Consider the following 20,988-nt stretch of genomic DNA (forward strand, 5'->3'; position numbering starts at 1 on the left):
ATACACACATATATATATATATATACACACATATATATATATATATATATATATATATATATATATATATATATATATATATATATATATATATATATATATGTGTGTGTATATATATATATATATATATATATATATATATATATATATATATATATATATATATATGTGTATATATATATATATATATATATATATATATATATATATGTGTGTATATATATATATATATATATATATATATATATATATATATATATATATGTGTATATATATATATATATATATATATATATATATATATATATATATATATATATATATATATATATATATATATATATATATATATATATATATATATATATATATATAGGCACTGTATATATTTGTCCTTCTCACACACTGAAACTGGATATGCTTAAGTATATGCAAAAATACTGCAAAAATATTTTTAGAATCCGAAATACAGACAGTTCAGGATTAGCTACAGCAAAGATAATACAAAAGTATTTGATCTGAACTAAAATCTTGTTTATCGAAAGCAGGGAAATGCTAGAGGTTGTTTGAGAAAATCATTTAAAGCTCGTCTTAATCAGGAATTCGAAACACAAGCCTTCATTTAGCCAGTCATGGAAGTGTGTTACTTATTCATCGTTCATTTACATAATAATTCATCTGCACTTCACTACTATACACATTACCACATGTTAATGAGATACTGCATGACATTTATAAGCAAAGAAAACAGCAATAAATATAATTTTCTAAGTTGTTTATCGAGCAATAATTATGAAAACAGTATTGAAACAGCACTCCTTGGATTCCTAATCATCTGTTAACTTAGAAAAATAAAGGTCGTACTGTACCAGGTAATCTCCATGTTTGAGCACTTCTTATTACAAAGAATTCTCTTTTTTTGTACTCTACAAAGCAGTTGTCCTAGATAAAATAAAATAAAAAACAATATGTATGCAGTAAATCATAGTTCTGCAATACATATGCGAAAAATCTAATCAGTAGCTCTGGCTACAGTATATTTCCTTTGGGTTCACTCACACAGTGTGAAAATCAAATCTGCTGAAGCTCCCAGATATTTTGTTACATTAAAAACAACAACAACAACAACAACAACACCACAATCTTCCTACAACTTACAGAAGTCTGTCTGTGTGCATGTTTCGGTACACAAGATAATGAGATTTCCACTGAAATAAAAAGCTTAGGGGTATCCAGACATTAACAGATCTAACATGCAAACAAAAAGAATGCGAAAGCGTAAAGACACACACACACACACACACGCCAAACCTTTACAGACTTAAGGGGCAATGCGTTGAGTGCGCATTTTATAAGGATTTGGGCAGAAAACATGTAAAATGGGGGGTGGGGTGGGATAAATACACAAGAACTATTTCAGATACACAGCACAGACCAGCAACAAAAACAACACTAACAACAAAAGTAAAGAATAAACAAAAAAAACACAACATACATATGTTAAATATAAAATATATTCCACTATACAGGGTAACTTTCCGCATCAAATTAAAGATAAAAATTAAGAGTGTACACAACACCTTACACCGACACCCATTCCCAGAGTCTTGTTTTAACGTTGTTAATAATTAAGTGCCATTCCTACCATATTAATATTCACACTTTATAAGGATGTTAATTACAATAACTTGTAACATACTGAAGTTTGATGATATGAGAGGTAGTCCACATTTAGTACTAACACTCCAACATGCCTCTCTTAAAGGATCTTGATACCATAATGACACATTGCGAAAGTAGACCTCGATATAAAGCAAAATCTAGAACATGTCAGTAACAATGTTTTCAAGAAAAGAGGAAAAAAAAAAAGCAGGTTAAATGATTACATTTTGGTGAGAGATACACAGAACATACATTTTGACCACTTTGTTTATAGCCCTATTCACGCAAAATGCCACAGAAACATTCAGTCTCCTCTGAAAGTATTGGAACAGCAAGGCCAATTCGATTGTTTTCGCTATACATTGAAGACATCTGGGATCAGAAGATGAATACAAGACGATAGATCAGAATCTCAGCTTTCATTTCCTGATATTTACATCTATATGGACGTCTGGTTGTTTGTACACCGGCGTGCAGTGGCTCGGAGAGATTTCCCATCTTTTCTCAGCTTCAAAATGGATTGCTTTTCTCCCATAGACAGCTCTCCGGTCTTCATGTTGGTCTAATCCTTTTTAACAACAAATGCAGTCTTCAAAGGCTAAACCTGATCTAGGGGTCAATTCAAGAGTAGACCTTTAGAGCTATTCATTCTTGAAACAATAAATTTAACAGGGCATGCCTGGGCAGCAAGAAACACCTATCAGTCACATGTTCCACAAAAGGTGTCATGTTCTAAGCTGTTTAATACATCTAGATGCAAAGAGCAGGAAATGAAAACTGAAATTCTAATCCATCGTCTCATATTCATTTTTTGATCTCAAACCCAAATGTCTTCAGTGTACAACGAAAACAATAGAATTGGCCTTCCAATATTTTCAGAGCAGACTGTAGTACTAAACATATTAGAAGTTAATAATTCAGTACAGACACTAAAGCAGCACAAGTCCTCATTCTCCAGGGGCTCATTAATCTCCTAATTAGACCTTCTGTTCAGTCACCGAAGTTAGTCTAACGCATGTGACCTTCTACTGCACATTTATTTATAAACAGTGTTGGATTACTGTGTATTAAAGCTAAATCTCAATGGTTACCCCATTTTCCATACACATTTAATTTAAGGTATTTTGAAGGTACAGGAATTCAGGTGGTTCTTAAAAGATCAGAAAGAAAACAGTTAGAGACTTGAACAGAAAGTACAGGCATACTTCCAGGCTGTTATGGTTGTCAGAGTGGCTATGCTACATTCACTCTTGCAGTGGTGTCCACATGTCCAACAGCACAACGATACACTAAATAAACTCATTCATTGAACTCGCTGTGTCAGTTTTGTAGATTTTGTTCAGTTCACGAAGCAAGAAATCCATTAAACAGTGAATAAGTATGTAGGACTAACCAGTTTGGTTGCACGGCACATCTAAGAGTAAATGCTGAGTAATCCACCACTGTCTACAAACACTACAGTTTGGAACGATTTCAAATACATGAGGCAAGTCTACAACTTGAAAGTGAAAACATCCATCACAGCTGAAGCATTTCTGCAAAATCTCTAAAAGAAATTAAATGAAGCTAACAGTGGAGGCAAGTTTAGTGCCTCACGCCACTCAGACTTTGGAGAGCAGGCCTGACTCAGGAGCACTGGCCTTAATGATGTTCTGGATTTCTTTGAACTTCGGATGCTCTTTATCTGCCACGAGTTGCAGGAGGATAGACTCGCTGGTGGTGATGATGATGCCGGTACGTGCGAGCCGCTGAGAGACAGAGCAGCTTTTATTAGCCAAACAGAGTGGTGTTCTCATAAATCATAAATACAACTTCAGGCAATGATGGTTTTAATCAAAATAAATGCTTTGTGAGCATTGAAAACAGAGTGTGGGTGTTTTTTTTTTGTTTTTTCTAGTCTTAACCCAGCCTTAAGGCTTGGTTTATTATTTTTATTTCACAGAAAAAGGAATTTCAGCGAGATTAAAATCAATATTGTTCCAAATACAAATAGCACTCAAAATACCATGAACACTTTATTACTCTAAAGATATCAAAAGAAACCAATAAGTGAAACTTATGTTTCCCAATAAGGCTGCATTTCTACCGCAGTGAAATTACATCAGATGTAACGCTCACATTCATTATGGTGATAAAACTCAGAGAAATAGCCAAGATCCCTGGCAAGAACCTCAAGTATTGATCACTGCCAAGCTCAGTAGTGCCAACCTGGCAGCAAATATATTATAGAAGATTCGTATTACAGAATGCTGTTTTTGGACGGCAAGCCCTAATGCAGCAGCCCAAAAGATTTATGACGTCGGCCAAGACGCGTCACAAATCCCAATAAACAAAAAAGTCTGCTCTGAAAACTTTAGAGGACGGAATATAATAAACAACAACCAAGTGTCCGGGATACAATGTCCTGCCAACTGCTTGCAGGGTAAAACTACATTTATACAAGAATGACAAGATTATCCTTGACCAGAGTGCTCGGGAAATGAGAAAGTCAAAGATACGGTAGTTTCTGAAGAATAGTGGAGGCGATATTTCTGCCACAGTCATGTATAGTGGAACAGATTCGGTGATTAGATTACAAATTGTGAAGTCTACAGCCTCAATTACTGCACATGCTGAGACTATAAGATGCTAAAACCACTACAGTCCCATCATTGACTGCTCTCTGTGCATTAAAGGAAAAAATTCACCCTGAACACTTGTATATTAACCTTTACAATTAACATGTGATCAATGGCTTCGATGGTGTCCTAGATTTATTTTGTAATAAGACTCTCGGGGAGGGCACAGTGGCTTAGGAGTCAGCACTTTTGCCTTTCACCTCTGGGGTTGGGGGTTTGAATCCCTCCTCTTCCATGTATGCGTGGAGCTTGCATGTTCTCCCCGTGCTTTGGGGGTTTCCCCCAGGTACTCCAGTTTCCTCCCCAAGTCCAAAGGCTGACTGGCATTTTGCCATCATGCATAGTGTGCGTGTGTGCTTGTGTGCAATTGTGCCCTGCGATGAGTTGGCACCTATCCAGGGTGTCCCCCGCCTTGTACCCAGAGTTCCCTGGGATAGACTCCCCGCGATCCTGTGTAGGATAGGCGGTATGGAAAATGGATGGATGGACAGATTCTGAGGTTAAACTTCTAGATTACCCACAATGATATTCAACTACCTGTTGACAGTGTTGCCGGTAGTAATCAGCCCTTGCTTCATAAAGAGAGCAATGCAGCAGTGCTTTAATCCTTTAGTCTCTCCTCATCTGTACACTCTGCTCAAACAGATCAGCTTCCAAAGCTTCAACTTTCATGCTAAATTTCACCACAAACAACACCTTGTTCTTGTTATCTCATAGCAGAGTCTCTGCCAGAACTCATGTGTCATATCGCTGCACTGAATTCTGGGAAGTTGAGTCCAACATTTGCTGTCTCCACTGCACTGAAGAAAGGGAATATGTGGTTGGTCACATTTGAGTGACACTGTTATGTATAGTTTACATAAAACTATAACTATGGACAGTAACCAAGTTTAAACAAGTATCTAATCTACTAGTTTGAATGATGTGGAATGAGTATTATCACTCAATTCACTAAGTATTAATGTGATCCAGTTATGTTACATAAGCAGGTGAGGATGTTGGACAGGAAGAAATGACTAGATCTTTAAATTAAGCTGGTTAACTCATGTATGATATGATAGCATACTGGTTAACATCACAGCCTCATAATGCCAAGGTCCTGGGTTTGATCCTGAGCGTGGATGACTGCACAGACCTTGGTTTTATTCCCGGGCTGTGAAAATACCTGCTCAAATCATGTTGCTGTACAAAAACTAATGGTCTTAGTGCAACTCATTTAATTCTCGTAGAACCGATGTACACAAATTTCAATTAAATAAATTCAATTAACTTTTTTTCCCCCCCAGTGTATTTTACTTTGGATTTCTCATTAACATAACAATGAAAATAGATAGAAGCTGGTGAATGAATAAAGAAGCTCCTGCTCTTTTATTTTTAGGTGCAAATAATGAAACCTGACTTATCTCTTATGTCTGAGAGTATTGAATTACTGATGACAACGAGTATGCATACAGAAGGGCTAACCCTCCGGTGAGGTCATAGCAAACTGGAGCTGAACACACTTAAAAACAATGGCGAAAGAATTCCACAGCACCAACCAACCAATTATTATTTTAAACATCACTATGTTAACCGAAGAATCGTTTAGGTTCCGGGGAACCACTATCAGGCAGGACATGAAGACTAATATAGTGTCCGTCTCAAAATAGGCACTTCAGAGGATGTACTTCCTGTGACAATTAAAGAACGACACACACAAGTCTGACTTCTGTATATCCATCACTGTCTAGTCTGGCTCAGCCACCCATCAGGACTGAATCAGGCTACAGAAGATTGTCAGGACTGCATAAATGATTATTGCCTGTAATGTTCCAGAATCAGGAAACAGGCAATCGAAATCATCACTGGCATCTTACATCCTGTACACTCCACATCTGAACGTCTTCCTTCCGGCAGATGCTACAAATCACTGAGTGTCAAAACAACCAGAGACAGATTCTTCTCAAAGGTCAGCAAGCTCATTCATGGACGAGTGTCTTAAAGGTCTTCAATACAGAACCATTCAGATCACTAAGCACCTGATGCACCCTTTTTTACTTTTCCTACTTTTACAGTGCATTAAATTCTTTTATACATAGATTTTTGTAATACACATTACTGTACATTTATTTATTATAGATATTTATTGTATTTACTTCGCTGCCACAATTTACTGATGTCTTTGTTGTTTGCTGCCAATTGTTTACATCATTGATATATGTGCTGTGTGTATGGCCGGGAGAGCTACTGTCAAACAGTCACGTGTTGACTGGTAATGTATACACGTGTTATAAAACTGTAAAATTATGAATGTGGCATAGATTCATACTAGTCTTACATATTTTTCATATGTATATTCGTATTACCTCTAGTGCAAACATTCTGTCCATCATGCTTCTGGAGGAGGTTGCGTCTGCTACAATGTGCACCTCAAACCCCTTCCCAATCAGGTCCAGCGCTGTCTGCTGGATGCACACATGAGTCTATAGACACAAGATTAGGCTTTATTTACAGTGACTGGCAAGCAGTTATTACTGTCTATTAACAAATAAAAACAAAACATAAATGTTTACATTTTTGCATATTATCATAGTGAAATGCAAAACTGCTCTAAACTAGATGGCAGTTTCTACAGGACAATACAATCAAATAAACCCTTTGAGAATAAAAAATAATAATAATTTCAGTACATGGATTTTACTTACATAAACATTCAAATATTTCTGTTGAACTGAGAATATAATAATATACAGGGATAAACAATGAACGCTTAATATTATTAATAATAATAATAATAATAATAATAATAATAATAATAATAATAATATCATCATCAGACATTTATTAATTATGATAATCTCTGCATATGCTGTATTCTGCATATTTTGTTATTACAATGCTTAATACAATGTCCAAAATGTAGATAATCCACATACAGCACATTGTACATCAAATGATAAAACAGTAGTAAAATCATTTCCTCGTGTTTCTCTTCATCTTAAAGTCCTTAGATGTGAAACTGGCTAATAAAACAGATCAGGTTCAGTGAGAGAGAAACAGAGCATGAAAATCATTAGTGTCACTAACCTCCACTCCGAAAAGCACAATGCTTCGTGCTCCTGGAGTCTCAGCCAGCACAGCTTCCACCTCCGGTAGCACCATGGAGAACTTAGTTTTAGGGAAGACCAACTTTGCACCGGCCAGATCCATCTCCTGTACAGTGCTCCCCAGGCCTTTAGGGTACTGCTCGGACACGATGACAGGGATCCCCAAAATACGAGCACCCTGGAGCTAAAGCACAATATTAACCTCCTAGAAACCCTGTATGCAGTTACACGATGTCTTATTGAACCAAGCTATCTTTCTGATTTTCACTTCTTTACATGCTTGTGAATCCTCCTTATACTTATACGCTTGTGTACTCAAGTGTAGGTGCAGCGACAACAAGCAATGTGACAGGGACCTTTAACATAATGTCTATAATACAGATAATACAGGGTGTTCTAAAGGTCTTCATACATAGGGGACTGTGTTTGCCAACACCACGTCGGTTGTGCCTTCGTCAGTGGTCAGTTGGTCCGCAACACTTCCAGTCTTTTCGAATTTGTTAGTAAGTTTGGCGACAGTGTTGTTCGTGTGTGATGTGTTTGCCATGTTTCCTGTTAAAGTCTATCGCAACCTTGCGGCAGATTCCCGATCCAGCCCTGAGAATGATTTCAATACGTTCTTCTTTTGTGAAAGGAATTCTTAATATAAACCAGGTATGAAAATTTTGGAAGACATTTTGTAGAGAATTTTGGGACATTTTGCAAATTTTAAAAATGAATTTCCACATTGGAAGTCATTTAAATGGTTCTTCTATTTCCTTATTTAAAAAAAAAAAAAAGTTAAATCAATAACTTGTGAGACACTTAAGTTTCCATGTTTAGTATTTTTTTTTAACATTATTAAATTTCCATGTCTAGTTTTTTTGTCAGGGTTTTTTTACATTCTTAAAATATCATTATCATGAAAATATCTAAAAACAAGAATTTGGAACTATAATGTCCTAAGTCTATATTATTAACAGACTATCCATACTTTTTTGGTCTAGATGAGTATTTATTTTTTTTTTTTATTATTTACTTATTTTTTTAAACCAAAATGGTGCACAAGTCAATAAATATTTTTTAAAAGACTTGTTTACTGAAGATTGCCTTTTAATCTTTTTTGACTTTTCCAAACCTTGTCATCTTCCTCTTCGCTCCTCTCTGCTGTGCCAGTCTGGCAGCTCAGGCACGTAAACTATTTGTGGATATGAAGGATGAGGGCACAGATGGTGCACTTTAATCATCAGTGACTCATTAATAATTACAATAGGTACATATCTGTGAAATCAATAAAGAAACCAGATATGTCTAATGAAATTATGCGAAAATGCTCCTATTTGAAATTGAATATATCAATGTTGTTAAGCCTGTATTTTACCAACTGGCATGACCTTAATTTATAACTGAATGAAGACAAAACTCCAGATCTTCAGGAAAATTGGAAAAAGAAATATATACAAACAATCTCACACTGAGTCAAACACGGTGATAAACTCTCGGTGAATGAAGGTCACACAAGTGCATCAAGGCAATAAAAATGTCCAATAACAAGACATATTTGAAGAGCAGAAACACTCCTCGCCTGTCCTTACTGTCTCTGTAAAAAGTCAAGTCTGCACAATGTCAGTGACATTTATAATACATTAAATATGCCAGAAAACTGCAGAACAGTTAAAAACTTATAGCTATGGAAAGACAGAGATAAATCTTTACCAGTCTCTGGCCTACGCTGATGATGTCACCAAAGTACTTGATGGCAGGCCTGAATCGTTCCTGCATGTCGCAGCAGAAGAAAATGGTGGAGGCTGGAGAAAGGTTGCCCAGTGTAGTGATCTATAGTAAAGGAAGAACAAACAACTCATCTTAAGTGCTGTTTCTACCTGATAAAGTGCACAATTTTCTATACTTTCTTTTCCATCTCACTTATTACCAAAGTATAGGAGCGCAATCAACTCCAAATTCCATCCCTACTGTATCATTCAGAGATGCAATAAACCTGATCTGCTTTAAGCAGTTTAAAAAAAAAAAAAAAAAAAAAAAAAAAAAAAAAAAAAAAAAAAAGGTTGATCAGTCTTAGAAACAAGGTTTAGTTTTCTAAAGCTGAATAAGAAACTGTGGTGTAGATCTAATGAATAAGGTCATTTTAAGACAATCTGTTAAGTGCACTTGAAGGATTAACACAAAGCTATGACTTAAGCCAGACTGAAAGAGTACAGGATATAACCCAGTAAACAAAAAGCACCTTGCTTTGAGTTCATCTGAAAATACTAGATGATTGCTACTTCAGTACATCTAACAGTTTGGGTTTATTTTTTAGACATGTTCCTTCCTTTCATGCATGGACTATTTGCATAGAAACAGATGTAATGAAAAAGATGGACGTCTCTAAGGATTACATGTCCCAATTTGCATGTTCACTATTACATCATCTTTGGCTTGCACGATGCAAACAAGCTTGTTTACGTCAAGTGATTGTCTGTCCAATGGGAATTACTACTAGAAAACGGTCAGTTGTTTTAGGAAGTTCTTGATCAGTCTATCAGGCTGTACATTCAAAAAATAAAAATAAAAGAAGAAGAGGAAAGATTCAGTCTAGCACTCTATTTTATCCCTCGGAAGAAACCCATAAAGTATAAACCCTATAACACAGGTTTCCTTTTCACAAAAGATTACAAGTAGAGCCGCTTTAGAAAACAACTAAAATCATTTATCTTCCAGAAAACCATTTCTGAATGTTTTTTTTCTATGAGTGCATAAAGAAATGTTTTGATCCCATTGAAAAAATGTATTTATGTTTGTAAGCTAGTGCTTCAAATGTATGGAATGCAAATAAAAAGAGACAACGATTTGAAAGTAAAAAGCCACTGCATTGCATTAAAAGCGCCGAAACATTACTGTGGAAACCACACATCTGTATTCGTTTGTTCTGAATAAACCTCCTTGAGTTTTATTTGAGTTTCAGATTCAAGCATGTTCCGAGATCTGCAGTAACTAACGGTTCAGGGTCGTGGTGACTCTGGAGCTCATCTTGGGAACACTGAGATGGGAACACATCCTGGACGAGACAACAGTCCTTTTTTTTTTCAGCATTCACAAATTCAGATTGAATAATTCAGTTGCAGTTTACAGATGTGTGGTTTACGATGTAATGTATTTCAATCTGGTTTACATAATATTAAGAATTCACTGGTTTTCAAGATTCCAATCTTTACGGCCCCTTTTTTTTTTGCTTCCATACTACATTCCTGCATGAAAAAAGTGAGTGTGTGTGTGTTGGGGGTTAGTCAAAATATTAAGCTTTTAATGGTCTTAAAAACTAATTATTGGTCAGAATTCAGCAAGAATTAAACAAATGCACTCCTGAGACCTCCTGAGCCACCATTTCACTCGTTTTCTGTAGCTGCTTCGAACAGTTTGGGGAAAAGTTAGAAACAGGGAAATTCAATTATATAGTCTTCACTTATATAAGGCAACATCATGATAATGATTCAAATGTTTGATGTAAAATTCAAACTAACATGTGTGGGTGTACAAAATTCAAATAAAGTAAAAAATAAAATAAATAAAAAGCTGTCCAAGTTTACCCACAAGGCTTAAACATATCAAGAACTCAAAGGGAAAACCTCTCTAATGCTAAGTTACTTCAATCCATTTGTTTCATTCTTGCTAATTTTCTGACTAATGATTTGTTGTTAAGACCATTAAAACCTTAATATTTTGGGGCTTGGCCCTCTTTTTGTTTTGTTTTGTTTGCCCAGGAGTGTACGGTGCATGATAATGTAATGACATCACAACTTTGCGATCAGTATGACGCAAACAAAACGCCCTTCAAAATAGTGACAGGAAGTTCGGATTATTTTACTGACTTGGATCTTTGAATCTCGTTCAGCAAAATGAACGACATTTTTTTGAGTCACTTTGTTTATTTCAGCAGAATATAATTAAAATGTTATATGTTAAATTCCCCAACACATCTAGTACTTAAACTATAAAATATACTATAGGCTAATGCAACCAAGGCTGAATTTTGAGAAACAGAAATGATTTGATTAACAGCTTAGCTGGGTCTTCAGGCTATGCAGTCTGTTAGTTCATCTCCCCTCCCGTTCCAAGTCGTTCTTTCTTTTGTCACGTCACATTTGTCACGTATCTTCCCCGGGAAACATGAATTATTAATTCACCTCTCGAGTCCTCGGGTTCGAGTCGTTCGTCCATCACGTGATGGCTGAATGCAGTGGGGATGTGACGTAATGAACAAACGACTCGAACCTGAAGACTTGAGAGCTGAACTAATCATTACTGTTTCCAGTACTGCATGGTGCCTTGCCTATGGGGCGGTCACCTGCAGAACGAACGGCTCGAACCTGAAGACTCGAGAATATACTTCTGAACTAATCATTTCTGTTTCCTGTGGGGATTTTACAGCGCATGCGCGGTCAAACATGAACGACTCACTCTCTGAGACAACTCGCTGTTCCCGAGTCATATTAAAGATTCGAATCGTTCATGAACGACACATCACTAGTTCAAAACTGTCCATAGCGTCACAACTACTGCAGCGGCATAAACATGCTCAGTGTTTACTACTGTACACAGTAGGACACGTTACTTTACACCAAATGCAGTGCACTTACAGTATACAAGCGTATATAACGCCATTTAGGACTCGAGCTTTATCAGGTTCATTTCCCCAAACCCGCAATCAACAAGTTACACTAGTCGAGACAGTAAATAACACACTGCATGGTGTTAACAGCAGCCGGAATGAAAACACAGTATTTTAAACACACTGCAGTATTTTAGCTTTTATATGATTTTCGGGTATGTCGGAAAGCCAAGCACGGACACGACACCACAGGGACACGACACCACAGACACACAACCCCAAAAAACAAACCATCGACAATAAAAACAACAACTACAACAACAACAACACACATTTACAAAACAGCATGGGTGAAAAACGCCTCACATCCGTCTGAAGAGGAACTAATCGCAGCTTGCATTTCTCCGAGATGGTGAATCCCTTGGGCAGGTCCACGTACTGTCCCCATTCCTCCGAGAACACCTGAATGAGAAATTTGCGGTGCACGTCGATCTGTGGGCCGTAAATGGACAGAAACTTCTGGACGAGCACTTCATACCCGGAACCCAGAGGCACTGAAGACGGGCGCGAGAACACGGAAAAGGAGAATAAAACGTGGACGTGGTTACTGCTGGTGTCCGCCATGATGAGCTAAGGAGGAGGAAAGAGCGGCGTGCTGCTGGCCTCAGTGCTCAGATATACACACACACATACATGACCCACATCAGCTTTGACCTCCAGATGGTGCTCAGTAGTAAAAACCACCACAGAGGGGCTGTGAGAGACTAGTAGGCGTGGACGGGTTTGAGTAGTCCCTCCTGTGTGCAATGTGTGTGTGTGTGTGTGTGTGTGTGTATGTGTAGACTATGTGTGTGTGTATGTATGTATGTGTATGTATGTGTGTGTGTGTGAGTGCATGTGTAGACTATGTGTGTGTGTATGTATGTATGTGTATGTATGTGTGTGTGTGTGAGTGCATGTGTAGACTATGTGTGTGTGTATGTATGTATGTGTATGTGTATGTATGTGTGTGTGTGTGAGTGCATGTGTAGGCTATGTGTAGGTGTGTGTGTGTGTGTGTGTGTGTGTGTGTGTAAAAATTCCGACCTAAAATGCCAACAGACTTACAGTCCCCTCCCAAACTATTGAAGCATCAAGGCCAGTTCATTTGTTTTATTTTTTTGCTGTAGACTGAAAATATTTGGGTTTGAGATCAAAAGATGAATATGATCGAGAGTTTAGATTTTCTGCTTTCATTTCCTGGTATTCATATGTGGATGTGTTGAACAACATAGAACGAACCACATTTTGTATCAGATCACATAATTTGTACCGAGCAAATAAACTGTCAGAACGTCTGACTGACAGGTATTGCTTGTTTTTCTACTCAGGTGTGTCCGGTTAGATTGATTGTTTAAACAGTAAATAGCTCTGAACATATATTCTTGGTTTTAGCTTTCAGTTTCACCTGTGAGGATTGCATTTGTTGTTAAAAAAGATAAGGAAAGAAAGGATCTGCTCATGATCCAAAACATAAAAGCTCATCTGTGAAGCATGGTGGAGGTAGTGTCATGGCTTGGGCTTTCATGGCTGCTTCTGGAACAGGCTCACTAATCTTTATTGATGTAACTCATGAAGGTGGCAGCAGAATGAATTCAGAAGTTTACAGGAATATTTTGTCTGCCAGTTTACAAAGAAATGAATCGGGAGGAACTCATGGAATCATGCAGCAAGACAATGATCCAAAACACACTGCCAACTCAACAAAGGACTTTAAAAAGGGGGGAAAGTGGAAGGTTTTAGACTGGCCAAGTCAATCACCAGACTTAAACCCAGTTGAGCATGTATTTCACCTCCTAAACATGAGACTGAAGGAAGAAACCCCCCAAAAACAAACAAGAAGTGAAAGAGACTGTGGTAAACGCCTGGAAAATCATCACAAAAGAAGAAGCCAACAATTCGCAGGCTTGATGCAGTTATTGCGTGCAAGGGATATGCAAACAAATATAAAGTGTTATTTCCTTTAACTTACTTCAAGACTTATCTGTTCCTATACTTTTGCTCACCTAAAAAATGGGTGGTCTGATATAAAAGGTTCTATGTTTTATGTTGTTTAACACATCTAAATGTAAATACCAGGAAATAAAAGTTGAAATCCTAAACGCTTGTCTCATAACCATCATGTCTTTGGTGTATAGCACAAAACAAACTGAATTGGCCTCACCTTCCCAATAGTTTCTGAGGGGACTGTACAGTGGATATAAAAAGTCTGCACACCCCTGTTAAAATGGCAAGTTTTGTGATGAAAAAATTAAACCAAGATAAATCGTCAGAACTTTTTCTACCTTCAATGGGAAATTACAATGTATAAAAATTAAGTGAAAACAATCAGAAACATTTAGGGAAATATAGGGGGGGGGGGGGGGGGGGGTGGAGTTACCTGGTTGCATAAGTGTGCAAACACTTTTATAATTGGGGGTGTGACTGTGTTCACAATGAACCACTCACATTCAATCTCATGTTCAAAAGTAATTATCATACAGCTGTCAACAATGAAATAAGACTGATTAATCCCAAATAAAGACCAGCTGTTTCTGTAGGATTTTCTGGACATCATCCCACTGCTGAAGCTGTGGTCCACAAAGGGCTGACAAAGCCAGTACAGGGTCTCACTTGCAAGGTATCAATCAGGAGAGGGGTACAATTTTTTTTTTTCAAAACATTAGATGTACAATGGAATACAGTAAAGCCATCATCAACAAGTGGGGGAAATGGTGCACCATAGTGACATCACCAAGAACAGGACATCCCTCCAAAATGTACAAAAGCACAAGATAAAAGCTTACCAGGGAGGCTGCCAAGAGACCAACAGCAACAATAAAGGAGCTGCAGGAATATTTGGCAAGTACTGATTACTCTCTACAGGTGCCAACAATCTCTCGTATTCTTCACATGTCTGAGCTGTAGGTTAGGGTGGTTAGATGGAAGCCCTTTCTCACAAAAAACATCCAAGGCCCACTAAATCACCCCAAACCATGTGGCAATGGTATGATGTGTAGTGTAATGGTAAATGTGTAATGGTATGATGAGACCAATTCCAAAAGGTATGATGTATCTTAGTGTCATACTTTTACTTCAAAAAAACCTACCAGCCGGCTACACTTTTTTATATCCACTGTACACTCTGACACTTTATTGGGTATGTGAGTCAAATGGGTTTTCATCTGTGTCCCACTGATATTCACTGCTGCCTGCAGGAGAAAGTAGGCCCAGTTAAAGGTGCATTTGCTAAGATCTGTGTGAAAAAGGGTTTCTAACAGTTACAGTGGTGCTTGAAAGTTTGTGAACCCTTTAGAATTTTCTTTCTATCTCCGTATATATGACCTAAAACATCGTCAGATTTTCATAAAAGTCCTAAAAGTAGAAAAGTATGTGAACCTCTAGGATTAGTAGTTAATTTGAAGGTGAAATAAGAGTCGGGTGTTTTCAGTCAATTGGATAGCAATCAGATGTGAGTGAACACCTTGTTTTATGTAAAGAGCAGGGACCTATCATAATCTGATGTCTGTGTTATCTTTGTGTGGAAATGTACTAATACACTGATTGTGTTGAAAGCAATACAAAATGTGTTGTCCTTAACTATACACGTGGGTGTGCTAAAAATGAACACATGATGTGTTATTTTTAACACATCTATTTGAAGAGTGCATTGTTACCCTCCCCAGGAGTGGTCAACCAACAAATCACGCCAAGAGCAAGACATGTAATAGTCCACAAAGTCACAAAGGAACCCAGAGTTTCCCAATAACATCTAAGCAACTAAAGGCCTCTCTCACATTGGCTAATATTATGTTCATGAGTCCACTCATATGTTCATGAGTCCACTCATATGTTCATGAGTCCATTCATATGTTCATGAGTCCACCATCATGAGGACACTGAACAACAATGGTGTCCGGTTTCCTGCCCAGTCCAAAGACATGCGTTGTAGACTGACTGGCATTTCCAAATTGTCTGTAGTGTGTGAGTGTGTGTGCGATTATGCCCTGTGATGGGTGGTTACCCTGTCCACGGGTGTCCCCTGCCTTGTGCCCCGAGTTCCTTGGGATAGGCTCCAGGCACCCTGTGTAGGATAAGCGGTACAGAAGATGGATGGATGGATGGATGTTATTCTTTTTCATTGTTTATATTTACATATGTTTTGGAATGTCCACAAGACAAGTTAGTTCCTGTTATCACTTACTTTATAGCAGCTACAAACAGTCCCCTCACTAGCCTCTCTTTCCTCTTGCTTGAAGTTAATAAGACAAAAAATACAGCTTGTCATGTTACAGAGAAGACAGAAATTAATGAACACCTTCTGACCAATAAGATTTGAGAATTCATAAATGCGGTGCAACACCACTAATACTGTACAATATATTATAATGCAGGATGGAATACATATTGCACTAAATAATCATAAGTCAATATGTACTGTTATCGTTAGTGATGATAACTCCTGCTAGCTGGTTGTCTTCAAATTTAATGAAGAAAAAAGAAAGAAAAATACACACACACACACACACACACACACACACACACACACACACACACACACACAGTGGGGGAAATAAGTATTGGACGCACCAACATTTTTTTCAGTAAATATATTTCCAATATATAACTTTTATGTTTAATGTTAAATTCCTTTATATGTGTGTATTTCTTGAGTTAATACTGATGTCTGGTGAAAATTTCCTGTGATTAGCCTCATTGGACATATGTTTACTGAAAAAAATGTTTCCCCCACTGTATATATTAATTAGGCTGATGGATCACATTTAAATTAAGACTAAGTGTAATTTTTTTCTAACTATTCCTTCTGTGGAAATAATAACAGAGACCTAATTAAAAGGAGGATGCAGACATCCTGACCCCGAATACTAACAGGCCGAGTACAGACAATACCCAAAGGAGGCTTTCCAAATATAACTGAAGCAAGCTCATGTTATTTTAGGACCTTTACCTCAGGCAGCTTATGCCACTACCCTCAATTTGTCTGCACATAATTACTGCAAAAATCAGAGCAACATGACTTCACTTACAATAAGCTCATCACCAAGCTATTTAATAAAAATGTTATTGTTCTTAAACACCTGATGGTTTAAAAGCCTGTATTTGTAGTCTAGTGTATAGATGCTGTGCCAGAATGTCTATGCATTACATACTGCAAGTGCTGTGAGAAATACTGTAAATGCTGTGAGAAACAGACATGCTCTTGAATGAGGTCTAAAAAAGCATTCAGTAATAAATAATAAAAATAATAAGGACTCAGTAAACACTAAAGTAATATCATTGAAAGAAATTGTGCCAACATTTCAACAGATTTTATATGCTTGTATGTTAATCTGTCTTTAAGGGACAGGCAAATTTAACACTTGAATACTGTCACTCTTCCTATACACATGACCACACAGGAACTAAGCAATTAAATGAAGAAAAAAAAAGTAATGGAAAGAAACTCACAATGGACAGCAACACTAAGCAGCCTAAAGAAAATTCTATAAAGAATAAAACGCCACAATTATTACTGAATCTTCACTAAACATATTTTTTTTTCTTTGTTTTTTTTATTTTTTAAACAGACACATCAGAAAAGGTAGCATCAATCAAATTCAACAATTTAGCTTTAACATTATACCTGAAAGTGTACTACTGAACTTTCATTTCCATCACCAGCTTTAGACTGAGCTGGGGATACACCGCATAATTAAAAATCAACATTTCTTTAACATTAGAAGATTTCACAAGTGAAATTAGAATGGATTGTCTTGGCATTTCAAATCATGTAAAAGGAGGGGGAAAAAACAAACTGCTCCGTCAAATACATTCACATGTCACTCTCAATTTAAGATCAGTTTAGGACCAGAATATGTGTTTAGAGAATGCAAAAGACGTTGGAGACAGTTATGAAGCCACAAAGTCGGCAAGAACATTTTTCACATTCAGAATACACGTTTAAAATGATCATTTTGGGGTTCTCCCCCCCCACTATTATATTAATATAAAAGCGAACACACTCAATTGTAAGAATGAAAGCTATGCTTTACATGGATTCAACTAATGTCTAGCTTTTAAATTATGCAACAGGATTAAACACGGGTTTATTTATTAATAAAACAAGTTATTGCAATCATAACGTGAATAGTTGATAGCTGAATCAACTATAATCACAGTGTTCAGTAAAGGCTACAACACAAAATACACAACACCAAATTGCTTTTATTACATTGGAACGAATGCATGAAAATTCATTTCAGAAAAATTATATTAAACTTATTATTCCAGTACAACTCACACAAATCTATAATTCACAATAAATTTTGAATTATGGAAAGATTAAAATGGCAATTGGAAACAGATTAAGGTCTTGGTGTAGGCACTCTCAAATAAGGCACAATAAAAATTCTCCGAATTAATAAGATGTAAGGCACATTTATTACTTTTAGACTCTTGAGGGTATATGTGGATAGACAAATTACCTACATAATGCAGTGCATTGTATATAATATTACTTTCATTACTTTCAAACTCAGTATCACTGACATTTCAATATATTATTTAGTTGCACTTACTTCTCGCACAGCTCAGTACGGACAGGTAATGATTTGTCCTGAGAAAGAGCCTGTCAAATTTAACCCCAACTCTTTTCCTTTCACTTGCTGTTCCAAATATTACCTCATGTTTACATCCCACTGTTTATAGAACTGTTGATTTACAACATTCATTGTGGCACACCAGGAAATTCAGTGAATTCATTTGACAGGTTTTGTCCTATTGCCATGCCAAATGTGGTAACTCCTTTATGTCAACTACATCCCATCTATTTCACACAATTTTTTAGGAATTGTGGAAAGGACTAACTTTTTAATCAGGAAGCTTAACATTTATGTGCATTATACAGTGCCTTGCATTACAAAATGTGGAGAAGTTTGAGGGGGTGAATACCTATGCAAGGAACTATAGATCATGGATGCAATTTACAAGATTGGACTTGTAACTGTGTCTTGGTAAGCAGCTGTATCTGTTTATTCATTTGCGCAGTGATGCACTGCATGCCAAAATACTTGATTTATCCCTGCTTTGACTTTTGGAGCAGCTCTTTAAGCTTAAAGAAAAGCTCCAATACCCATTCATATTTCATTTCAAGTGGCACAGTGCGAAGGCAAAACAACAACAAAAGGTGTTGTTTAGACCCTCGAAAGTAGTGCATAAAATAACCACTTGAACATGTTTCGTTGCTGTGAATAACTTTGGCTTTACAAACTAAAATTCCTTCACTGGTCCCATGTTCACAGTTGCCACAATACTGAGACTTATTAATCATTCATGTTAATAAATGTGAATTCAAAGATACAGTCTGCATTTAGTCTAAAAAATATGTGAAACATTTGTAGGAAGCATTAAAGACATCCTGGTCTAAAGATTTTCCCGAACAGAGCTCTAGATGACTAATACTAAAATTATTATTAATTATTAAAAATCTACACAACCTCATGATCTTGGCTCTTGATGCATATGAAAGGACGTGCTTCCAATGATAAACATTTGTCCCTGTCATTCTCTAGAGAGGTATGTAATTGCAGACTGCAGTTTTAAATATAGCAATGTTTTAGATCTAAAGTGAAATCTAATTTCATGGTGACGACAGCAGCCGTGTTCATTTCCTGTATTGATCTCCACTGACGAGGAGGAACGCAGCAGAGCACAGAGAGTCGATGAGATGATGATGAAGGATGAAGTAGGGGCAGTATTAAGGCTAAGAGTCACCTGGCCTTTTAAACTGTGCCAGACAGACTGAGGAGGCACCAGAACCCGATACCAGGTGGGCATTGGTAAGAATCTGGCCTCTTATTCAGCTCCATCTCTGCAAAAGGCCACTCAAGTCATTAAAACTCCCTAATTCATTATTAACCAGTACTGTCGCTGTGAAATGTTGACAAAGCACGACGCAATTCATTATTCAACATTAGTCAAGTCATTCAGGATTGCTCTCACACTCAATCAAATATACAACAATACAAAAGAATTGGGTGCATTCAGGTGCATCTTCCTTCAGAACAGCCTGTCCATTTGGTTTGTCAGTATAACGGAGCCTTTAGAGCTTTCGCTGGCCCGATACTATGCTGTCATAGATGGAGTCTGTGAGGGGAATGTAGCATTTCTCTGTATAGTCTAAGAAATAGAGCGGGTCAGAGATGGTAGCAGGGTTGAAGCCGTTCTTCACCAGACAGAACTTTAGCTGCTTGAATGTGCCAGTCATCTCCATAGACTCCTAACAAACAGTGGAATAAAAGAACATTATGTCATACAGTGCTTCATGTCCTTTCCAGGTCAATCATTTTCCAAGAAATCATTTAGGATAATGAGTTGCCTTGATATCATTGTAAACAGAATACAGAGATATTAAACGAATGCTACAGTGTTTTACATCATGATCTCAATCTAGTCACTTCAATAGATACACTAATCATATGTATTTTTGAAGGAAATAAAATACTTATTCAATTTATTTAGTCCTGCTTTACTGACATATCCAGAACATATCATTCGCAGTGATTGGAAAAGTGCGTGTTGAGTAGAATAGCAGGTGTAATAAACATGAACAAAGTGGATTACTTTCTTAATCACTGACTTTAAAAAAAAAAAAAAAAAATGCCTTTAGGAGAGAAACTAGAAGTAGATGGACTATTTACACACCATCCAGTCAAATTACAAATTACATGAAGAAACAGATTGCAGATGCATTTACACAAACACAATGTTTTACCACAATTGCTGTTTGGAAGAGACACGCCATGATTATGGACTAGTAACACTAGTGAAAAAAATAAAAGTCTTTATAACATACTGTTATTTGTATGCATAACAGTTTTATTCCTATGATGAAGTGCCATGCTATAAGGGTGAATTACAATGGTTTCATGATAGTAACTGTGTTACTGGTTGTATATGTTAATGTGTTTTGATTATTCGGGCCTCCATTTTATTTATTTTTTTTTTTGGGTGATAG

General features: G+C 36.8%; 2 protein-coding genes across 2 annotated transcripts in view; both read right to left on the reverse strand.

The window, feature by feature from the left end:
• Window positions 1–760: 760 nt before the first annotated feature.
• On the reverse strand, window positions 761–12,707 carry isoc1 (isochorismatase domain containing 1). Its single transcript, XM_017489884.3, has 5 exons — window positions 12,321–12,707; window positions 9,062–9,181; window positions 7,347–7,550; window positions 6,626–6,742; window positions 761–3,410 (listed from the first exon to the last, which is right to left on the reverse strand). Exons 1-5 carry the CDS (start codon window positions 12,576–12,578, stop codon window positions 3,264–3,266), a joined length of 846 nt encoding a protein of 281 aa, XP_017345373.1. The 5' UTR covers window positions 12,579–12,707; the 3' UTR covers window positions 761–3,263.
• A 5,470-nt stretch (window positions 12,708–18,177) lies between these two features.
• The window catches only part of slc27a6 (solute carrier family 27 member 6), a 33,833-nt gene continuing 31,022 nt past the window's right edge, over window positions 18,178–20,988 (reverse strand). Inside the window, exon 10 of the mRNA XM_017489714.3 lies at window positions 18,178–20,250. Within this exon, the coding sequence (XP_017345203.1) occupies window positions 20,074–20,250 (177 nt within the window). The 3' untranslated portion in view covers window positions 18,178–20,073. The remainder of the gene's footprint in view (window positions 20,251–20,988) is intronic.

This window comes from Ictalurus punctatus, chromosome 16, assembly GCF_001660625.3.
Source record: "Ictalurus punctatus breed USDA103 chromosome 16, Coco_2.0, whole genome shotgun sequence".
NCBI lineage: Eukaryota > Metazoa > Chordata > Actinopteri > Siluriformes > Ictaluridae > Ictalurus > Ictalurus punctatus.

Excerpts from the sequence above, each read along its gene's own strand:
- isoc1 (XM_017489884.3), bottom strand. The coding sequence starts at position 12,578 with ATGGCGGACACCAGCAGTAACCACGTCCACGTTTTATTCTCCTTTTCC. Across the intron at positions 9,182-12,320 it reads TAGTTCCTCTTCAGACGGAT|ATCACTACACTGGGCAACCT; the intron begins GTGAGGCGTTTT and ends CCTTTACTATAG. Across the intron at positions 3,411-6,625 it reads ACAGAATGTTTGCACTAGAG|CGGCTCGCACGTACCGGCAT; the intron begins GTAATACGAATA and ends TCTGTCTCTCAG.